Source organism: Homalodisca vitripennis, chromosome 4, assembly GCF_021130785.1.
Source record: "Homalodisca vitripennis isolate AUS2020 chromosome 4, UT_GWSS_2.1, whole genome shotgun sequence".
Lineage (NCBI taxonomy): Eukaryota > Metazoa > Arthropoda > Insecta > Hemiptera > Cicadellidae > Homalodisca > Homalodisca vitripennis.
Window position 1 is genome coordinate 136,538,336 of NC_060210.1, and position 10,705 is coordinate 136,549,040.

At 33.3% G+C, this 10,705-nt stretch overlaps 1 protein-coding gene across 1 annotated transcript; it reads right to left on the reverse strand.

Moving 5' to 3' along the window:
- Positions 1-7,880: 7,880 nt before the first annotated feature.
- On the reverse strand, positions 7,881-8,449 carry LOC124361203. Its single transcript, XM_046815243.1, has one exon. It carries the CDS (start codon positions 8,382-8,384, stop codon positions 7,881-7,883), a length of 504 nt encoding a protein of 167 aa, XP_046671199.1. The 5' UTR covers positions 8,385-8,449.
- Positions 8,450-10,705: the final 2,256 nt, after the last annotated feature.

The window sequence follows — 10,705 nt, forward strand, 5'->3', positions numbered from 1 at the left end:
AACACTAAATAGTTTCATTTTTAATGTACTTTTAGCTGTAAAATTTAGCAGCTATAAAGTATTAAATATAAAAGAAAAAGTTACTATCTAAGTTTTGTTATAAATTTAAAAACTGTATTATAAAACGACCTTAGTTGCATTTGGCCAGAAGAAGGCTTTTCTGATATGTGATATATATTTTCTTGTTCGGGGAACAAATCAAAATCAACTATTGATGGACAAATACCAAGAGCGAAGTACATTATGACCATATATACTTTTTAACATATTTTTCTTGATCGTGGCATGAAGGCAAACTCTACATTGGCGTCATAATTAAGTCGAACCAGAAGTGGCCATACAGTTGTAAAACTTAACGACGAACTGCACGCGAAACCGCGGGTAACTGCTAGTATTATATGATTAATTGAGATGTCTGCTTCTATTTAGAAGCCATTCAGTTCCATTAAAATGTATTGTATTAAAAAATATTTAGTGAACTTCACTATGCATCTTCAATTACTTCTTACGTGTACAAATATTCTTTCCAGTTACAAAATATAAGACTAAGGAATCACTTATAAATAAAAATGAATCACTAAATGTGTTTTAAGCGCTAATATCTAGAACAATTGGAACAATTCGGCAACCCCTTTTTTTAATTTAGTCGTTGAAGTCCGTGGATGGTTTTGACGATGAGAAAATAAGAATACTTTCCTGGAATATTTAAGAATTCGGGAAAATATTCATCATATTTATGATACGTAATGCAAAGAAAACTCACACTAAACAGCTGTTGATACTTTTAGCTGAAGTTCAATAAAGAGGCAAAAAGTTTCTTTACATGTATATGTTAGAACATGTTTTTGATAACAGTGAATCGCTAAATGTGTTGCTAGGAGTTGATCTCGAGAAAAGCTGATATTATTTGTCGGTATTAAACAACAGCTATTTTACTAACAACGAGTCAAGACGGTAAATATCGCAGTTCCAAGTTCATTAGATTATTATTCGATCCAACTTAATATACAGGAAGCGTATTTATATAAAGATTGTGTCAGATGTTTTGCAGGGCAAATGTTTGTTGTAACTGAATTATTCTAGTTATATGATATTGCTTGCTACAGGTTAAGACATATGTCTAAAAGGTCAGTTAAGAGTGAAAGTCATGGTAATCGTTGAATAATTAAATATAGGTCTTTATATAACAAGTTACTCATTTCCAATCAAGAGTTTACCATCTTATTTTTTCCATTAATGTTTTATTTTAAAAATAACATTTTACATAGAAAAAAATACGAATCGTATTAAACACTATTTAGAGGAATTATGCACAGAAAAGCTATTTATAAAGGAAACCCCACGTAATAAAGGCAATCAGTTATTTAGGTTAATGAAGGGAAGGGAAATAATTAGTTGAGGGCAACGATATTCCCTCGAGTATCTCCATAACAAGCAATTATCTATGTAGGGCCATATCGAATTCGACTGTACCGCACCTCTATAAATATTACTTTGGATATGTATTGTAAATAGGTGCATATCAATTTAATATTGTAACATTTTAGTATATGTCGTTTCATTTAAATAGATTTGTACTGGAAGAAATCGAAAAGAGATGAAGCTTTTATTATAATATTTAGAGGGGCTGAAGATGAGGGGTTGGCTCATGTTATCTTGTGACGTAGATTGATGGGTATGGACCTATTTATCATCCCCCACGTTTAGGAAGAATGCCCAGACTGTATTTGATTCGGCAAAGATATTATTGGTAATTCATATAATGTGTAAAAACTGAACAGTATACAGAAGCTCCTCTGTAGTCTAGTCATATTTGAAGTTGAAATGATGCAAATAGTTCGTTTTGAACGTCTTCATAGTGAATATTTTCAGAGAGAAGCAGAATACAGAATATAGGTGCTAGGTCTGCGATAGATTTAGATTTTCAGATGGTCATATTTTTAATGATTCCTTCAATCGAACATATATCCATGACGAATTTTTATCCTTGTAGTCTACCTTGCTGACGGGTCTGCCTAGCAGCTAACCATAATACAGTTCCAATATTAATTGGTTGAAATTTTTTTCACAACGTAAAACTAACATTCAAGCAGTGCCATATTACTTGATTGGGATTCAAGTAACATATTTTTTTATTTAATTTTGAGTGCTTGGAATTTTTGAGAGATTTACTGTGCGGGTGATAACTTAGTAAGTTTAGAGACGCCATTATGAAAAGTGTGGACCTCTATAAATAATGTAGTAATTACATTTAATTTTATCATACCTAACTTGAAGTTTACAATATTTTGAAATAAATTACAAGGTTGTTAATTACACTGACTGCTACATTCCCCACAGGTTTAAGAGGTTACACTACTGTATAACATCTGCCTAGCTATACCAAATGCAGTTAAACAACTGTACAATACCTGTCTAGCTATGATACATGATGTTTATGTGAGTAATTCGAATACTAACAGTCGGAGATCCACAGCATGATCTGTAACATGAATACTTACTCATCTGCTTCTTAACAATGTGTTCATTCTGTAATGTGCTGATGAACATTAGCGTTAAATGTTCGTATATATTTTTAATCGTAGTAACAATGCAAACTCCTACTACTATTGTATGTACATAATAATTAATTATAACCAGTAATTATTATGAAACTAGTCTAGAGGTTATGAGGTCTTCTAGTGACGATTAATTAACCCCAGACGTGCGTATTACTCCGCTTAAACAGAATAAGCCTCTACCTATGAATATGCCATTTTTCATTAGGACATTGCGTAGAAAGCCGCGAGTAAGTTGTCAGGTATAAATAGCCTAGAATGACTTATGAGTTTGAGAATAAATTACCATTAGGTATCAAATTTATATTATCCTTTATGTGTGATCAATTTATTTTTACTATAGTGTACGTTTGTAAAATATGTAATAATAACAACAGTAATAACATTTTATAGTACTATAACAAAAATTTCAGAAACGCTTCTTATTTTACGTGCCTTCATTGATATAAGTTATCAGGTTAAAGTGTAGTGATATTGTTTGCAAAATTTGTCTGTCTTAGACTGGATTTCCAAGACCTGTTTCGGTAAGTATTAATTTTGATTTAAATCCATAGTAGTTAATCGAAGAACTTCTAATAAATATTAATATTAAAGTATTAAACAGTAAATGATAAAAGTATTTCAGTTCCTATCTCTATGAATACTATAATTGAAACCAGTATTGAATATACCCGTGCTTAACCCTCCTGGTGATATACTTTTACTTTGTTAATAAATATCTTGGCTAAAACCTAGTTTGGGGTTGATTTATGCGGATTCGTGTCAGCAAAATTTCATGTGGTCATCATTTATGTTTAAAGAGTTTATTACAGCATTCGTTTTGGGGTTAAAATGTGAGTTTACCAAGTTAAAGGAAAGTATTTTGTACGGAAACCTATTATGACTTGTTGATATGAAGGAAGCGTAAAGAACTAAAAGACTAGCCTATATTTATAAAGTCTGTGTAATTTTAAAGCCAGACAGCGATTTTCCCAGGAAATGTGTCACTATGTTACAATAAAGGAGTAGTGTTACAGTTTTATATTAAATTATTATTATTTGCTCTAAAGACAAAGATTGATTTATTAGTTTACATAACCTGTACTTCGGTATATGTATTTGAAGATTATTCAATTTATAAAGAACACAACTAAATAAAAAGTTTTCAAGAAATCTTTCCGGATCCTTTCAAGAAAGAATAGGCTGCAAAAACATGACTATTATTATGGCAAAGACATATATATATATATATTTAAATCTAAATCTATAAATGAGGTAGATAACATTGATTTTTGAACAATTGTTTTTGATTTAAAGTTTTTTCTTAAATTATTAAAATTGACAATTATCTCAATACTAATTTGTGCACAATATTCTTGGTTAATCTGTCTTTTGCTAATACAAACAAATTTGATGACTTTCCCACACGTGAACAGGCCACATACAGTTGTCCATGACAAAAACACGTATTTTCTAAATCTAAACCGCAAGTCAATATTGTTTGACCTTGCGATTTGTTTATGGTCATCGCAAATGCTAAACGAATGGGAAATTGAAGCCTTTTGAATGGTATTGAACATTCTGACGCTATTAATGGAATTCGCGGCAACAGGACGATTTCGCCTTTAAACTTTCCAGTCAAAATTGTTGCTTTCAAGAATATTTCCCGTGATCCTCTTGATAACTAAACGTGTACCGTTGCATAATTTAGGCGGGTTTAACTTACGGAGAAGAATAATTGGTGAACCAATTTTTAATTGCAGATTGTGTGGTGGCATTCCTGGTAAATCCAGAGAATTTAAAAATTCGGTGGGAAAGTTTACGGCTTCGTTTTCGTCAACAACTGTATCGATGATTTAAAAGGCATCAAATCACTGGGTAATAATTGTTGTATCTGGAAGTTAATTTTGTCGACATCAAACGTTTCTTGCTGCTAAAATAGCACGATTACAGAGCCAATCATGATCTAAATAATTATTTAATATATCGGGAAGACACTCTCAATTAGTTCACTTTTCGTCTCAACAACAGTGCAGAAATTATCTGGTAGTTTGATATACTGAGTATCTTGATACAGTTTCAACTTCACCGTTTCCAATATCCAGCAATTGCTTAGAAAATACTTGTGCCAATGGATCATTTTGCATTTGTACTCGCATATATTCACGGTCAATCGAAGAGTCTCGACGTTTCGCCATAAAAACGATTGTTTTAGACATGCGTTAATTTCGTCGGCAAAAAGTAGAATGAGGAATAACTGGTAATGTTCTGTCGGAAGTCACCAGACAATAGTAAAAACAGTACCACCGAAAAGTTTATCGTTGCCTTTCAAATCTTTCATACTTCTATCCAATGCTTCAAGTGAATGCTTATGGGCCATTGTACACTCATCCCAAATTATAATTGCACACTTTTGCAACACTGAAGCCATTCCACTTTTTTTTTTTAATGTTACAACACTGCATTTGGTTTGTTGTGAATGTCTAATGGCAACTTCAATGCTGAATGTGCTGTTCGTCCACCATCTAGTAATGTGGCAGCAATGCCTGACGATGCAATTGCCAATGCAATTTTTTGTTGCGAACCGTATCTTTGCAAGGATTAATGATATTAAAAATGTCTTCCCGGTTCCACCTGGTGCATCTAAGAAAAAAAATCCACCTTGTTAGCATCAACAGTTCTTATAATTCGATTATAAATATTTTCTTGTTCAGTTGTCAATGATGGGCTCATTATTCGCAATAATTGAAGCTAAATCAATTTCATTGTAAATGTGTTTCTCGTTGCAAATCAGTGTTAAGTAAGTCAGTGGCCGGACGATTAGGTGCTGGCATACCATTAATGACTAAGTGGTAAATTTGCAATTAAAATACATAAATCTTCAATCAAACACTAATGCTTCATTATACATCTCTGTGTGTGAAATCTAGATTTTGGACATTGATTTGTTTGTTTGGCTCGATACAGGATGTCTTCAGTCATATAATTTTTATATTTCTCCCATAAAGTCAATGAATGTGTTGGATAACATGTCGTCAAGATTATTGCAAATAGTTGACGCATACTATTGGGTGTGGATGTTAACGCTGCATCAGCATGTGTCAAGTCCCAATGATTGTCTGCCTCCAATAATTTCAATTCACAACATGCATCTTGATATGTATTGAACACGCGACCATTAACTGTGCGCAAAAATTCAAAAGATGTTGGTCCAGGAACATTTACCAACAACAAACGCAAAAAGAAACATTCACGTTGTTTGGGATGTACAGTGTAAAGCCGTCCCAATGTCTTGGCTTTAAATAAAACCTGGTAACTGATGGATGTGGTGTTCCTTTTTTACGTGGTTCCCATTTTTTGCTTACATTATTCCACGTAAAATAGCATGGAACTTCGGTATACAATAATGTTTTTGCGAATTGGCCAAAAATATCAGATTTTTGACACAAAAGTAAAAAATTCAGTTAAAGTCGTCTTTGGTGGCTGAAGTGCTTTTTGGACAATATTATTTTTCAGAAAAAATATACTCGCTGACCATTTTCGAGATTGTACTGCAAGATGCTGAACAGGAGGATCTCTTTCGTGTATGGGAAAACTAAAAAATATTCCAGATAGCCTCGTTACTACTAATATATCTCCCCATTTGGTATCGTGTTATTTCGTCATTTCGGTTAATATTTTGTACTTCGAATACGGCCAGATCACTTCCTTTATTAACGTATTTGCAAATGTACTTAATGGATTTCACGGAACTACAAAACTCGACATTAATATGAGCCTTATACGTTTTGGAAAGCAGTGGTGAGTATGGAAACTACCCCACCGATTATCAATTTCAACTTTATTTGTAGAATTTGACATTTGCATATTAAATGTACGGCAACCATGGTTAGTGTCTCTACGGCGATTACAATGGATAACCATCGATATCCGTAATAGTATCATTCGTAAAATGGTTTTGGGAAACGTTTCTTACTTTCCATTCTCCATGCATGGCGACGTCATGTTAAAAGTACCACATGGTCCATGGATCATCTGACTGGTAACAACCTCAAACAACTCTGGGTCAGTTGATGAATCCGGAATTTCAGCAGAAATTATTTGATCTATTTCTTCTGGACGAATTTTATTTTCAAGCCAAATCAAAATGTGAGCATGAGTTATGCCACTCAATAGAATACAGCCAGCAACACGTATTACCAAAAATAGAATATTTAACGATTAAATCAATCATAGATTTCAATTTTTGTTTAAATACACGTGCAACGATATCATGGCGATGTATTGATTGTTGACCTGATAATAACAAAGTTTTTATTTCTTCCCAATTTGGGTTACACGTAAATGTAATGAACAAATCAGGTCGACCATAATGACGTACGTAAGTCATAGCATCTTGCATGTATTCTTGCATATTCCGTGGACTGCCTATGTAGCTTGAAGGTAAAATAAATACAGTTCCAATATCATTGATGCTTTAAGTTTTCGTCGACGTTTCCGATAATAGCATCTCGTAAATGGATGTATTCCTCTGATCGTAATTTAGCTTGATTGAATCTAATGAATCGTAAACGTTCACTTTCGATCTTAGCGTACATATCTACAACGTATTGATGGTACAGCTGACGATATCGTAAGATATAATTGTCTTGATTAAATCTAATCATCAATCGGTGCGCATAGTAGTTCATTGAACTAACTTTTTTATTTGTTTCATTACCAGTGACTGGATCACGCTGTTTGATGTTGATGTGATATTCATCTTGCCCTTGCCAGAATAATCAAAGGATACTGAAGTGCGTCATATGAACGATGTATATCCGAAATTACACTAACAATTCTATCTCGACGTGTAATTCTAATGTCTCTGTTGTTAGATGGATCACCAACCATAATAATAGCACTTCATCTACAGTTGGCGCGTTGAACCTGCCAGCATGTTCCCCGGATGGTACTTTATCGGCTTTGATGACAATTTGACAATTGTCACTTATTAATTGTGGTGATACCCTTTTAAATAGCCGAATAAGATGATTATAATTTTCGAAAAAAACTTCCAACGATTCCACAATTGCTCTTTCTTGTGCTTCTTCTATGAAATTATGCAGGCACCTAGTTGTCACACGATCCTCACAACTGCCCATAAAATAAATTTGAAGAAACTTTGAATCCTCATCAGGCATCGGCATTAGTGACGCCAATCTTATGATACACTTGGCCTTGGATTTTGAATGTCGTTTCAAAATTACGTCCATCAGATGTTAAATCGCAAATCTTAGTTGCACCAAAAGATGTCATTTGAAAGCAAGAATTAAATTTACGTGTCTTACATAAAAATAATTTCTAATCGTCTGATTCGCCAGCAAGAAGTGATTTCAAAGGTTCTGGTGGAGTAGGAAGAAGTGGCAGTACAATTTTTCCTGATGCACAACTCATTCCAGTTGTTTCATTTCGAAATTTTAACGCGTGGCAATATTGACATATTTTATCCATCGCACCAATTGTAATTTTAGAATGTGCCGAGTAATTAATGTCTGGTTCATACTCAAACGCAAGGCGAAAGAATGATGCACGTGTTAATACACGACTGGTTTGTTGCCTCGTTCTTTCGAGTTCTCTAAATCTGGCTATATTCTGTTGTCGCGCAGTTCTTGCCCTTAATACATTTTGTCGCAGACGTTTATTACGCTGTTCTTGAGATTCTTGACTACGAATTTTTGCTGTTCTAATTCGTTGAGCTGCATTTCTTGCTGCAGTTTCTTCTTCTGATTCTCGAGCTCGCCGAGCGCGCTGGAGTCGTACCTTTCTGCTACACGGATTGTTGAGGTTAGATTTCTTCCGCGGCATTATTCTGAAACTGAAAATATTTATAATTGAAATAAATTAATAAATTAGATCGAAATTAATGAATGTATTAATTAACAATTATCAGATTAAAAATCAAAATAAATATCTTTCCGGGAGATAGTATTTACTCGTTTAAAAAGGAACTGAACTGCAGTGACACTCGACGCCAGTATTTATATCTGGGCCTTGAATTTCCCGAACGTTCTAGTGCGCATGCTTCGAGAAGAATCGATTGATCGATTGTTCGAAATAGTGAATCTCGAAGGTTCGAGAGAGAGCTTTATTTAGATTCAGAACAGATCTCGAGAGCGAATGAGATACTAAAGCTTTGGACATTCTAATCAGAGATGGCGACTCGATAGAATTTGATCGCCAGATTTTGAGACTTTGATTCGAATTTGGCGCCAAGACTTTAATAATTCTCTAATAAAAGTAGTACAAAAAATTTATCTGTTAACAATGATAATAATATTGTAACATAATACACAGAATAATTATAAAAATATCAGTCACAAAAAATTAAAATAAGTACGATTATGTCGTGAATATAAATAAATATTACGTGGAATAAAGTTGTAGAATTTATATTCTAAAAAACAGAACACAGCGCTATCTATTGGGTGTATTTGCAACTTAGATGTCAAACAATATTGAAGAATTTGATCGATAAATGAATTAAACCGCCATCTATGAGCACTTCATAAAACTAAATAGTAAATAAACACTTGCTTAATAAACATTTAATTAATACATTTTATTCGTTTATATTCACGACATAAGCGAATAATTCAGATAATAACTATCCTATCTTCTAAGTTAGACTAAATTACGGATACATGTGAAATTTGATTGAAATTGGTTCAGTCGTTTTGGAGTTTATTGGCAACATACATCGTGACTCAAGATTTTTATATATATAAGATATATATATGTCCGGAAAATCATGTCAAATTTACAAGCACAACTAAATAAACACTATTCTCAAAATACTATCATAAAGGTAAAATAAGATATGCAGAGAAACTAGATGTATGCTCTAGAAGGGATGGAATAGCATGTCAAACCGGTAATGTGTCTCGGCAGTGGTCTAGCGGTCTAACTACAGGAGTTCCCACCAATTGGCAAAGTTAATGACGTCCGAGTATTCTCGGTGTACATAGCTGTCCAGAGCTGAACAAAGCTTACAAAGCGTGGAATTAGTGCTGAGTTGGGAAGTAATTGGATTATCTGTGCTGTAATTGACTGAGCGTGTTAATGAATCCACTAACTACGGATAGCCAAACATGTTTTTATACGTATCTTTCAAAACCTTTTGAGGTGTAGTATTTAAATTTGCTAAGCATATATATATATATATATATATATATATATATATATATATATATATATTATTAGCTTACATAACCTATACTTCGGTATATGTATTTGAAGATTATTCAATTTATAAAGAACACAACTAAATACAAAGTTTTCAAGAAATCTTTCCGGATCCTTTCAAGAAGGAATAGGCTGCAAAAACATGACTATTATTATGGCAAAGACATATATATATATATTTTTTTTTTTCAATCTGTCACAGAGAAAACGGTTTGTTGAAATAAAATTAGGATTTCAATTTAAAATATTTTTAGCACAAGAAATAGTTTTGAATAACAAACTTAAACTTAGAATATAAATAATAGTTTTTGACCAAGAAAACTTTCGGGACGTTCAGGATAAGTATCGGGGAAGGACCGCCTCTTGTTGAGATCCCGGGAAAAAAATAACGTACTATATCAGCATGGTCAGCCTGGAAGAAGGGGAAGCCAGCTCTGTTCTAGTAACTTCCAAAAAATTTTGGCAAGGTAGAAAGGACTTTTTCATATAAAATCTTGCCTTTAGCTTTGTTGGGAGCCCAAAAATCGCGATTATTAATCCCCCGTAATATGCTAGACCTATCAGCCAACTCTTTTTACCTCAATATCGCCACAATACTCATTAGTAATATTGATGAATAACGCTTCTGAACACAATGAGACTGTCCATATTCAAGTGACACGCGGGTTATTTTACCCAGTATATATTTTTCTACTGGAGGTTTGAACCAGCCAAAAGCGAACCCTTCTTTGATTCCGTGATAAAGTTATTCATGAAGAAATCGTGAGAAAATACTATAAATCTTACTTTTGAATAAGAGAAATTTGTAATGTGTTCGTTGAATCTTCAAGGTAAGTACGAGAAGGTATTGAGATTTAACGAAACGTTCCACATATTCTTTTACCAAATGAGGTGTCAAGAAACATTAGCATCCGGAAAATATTGAAATTTAAAATTTCTTTCCA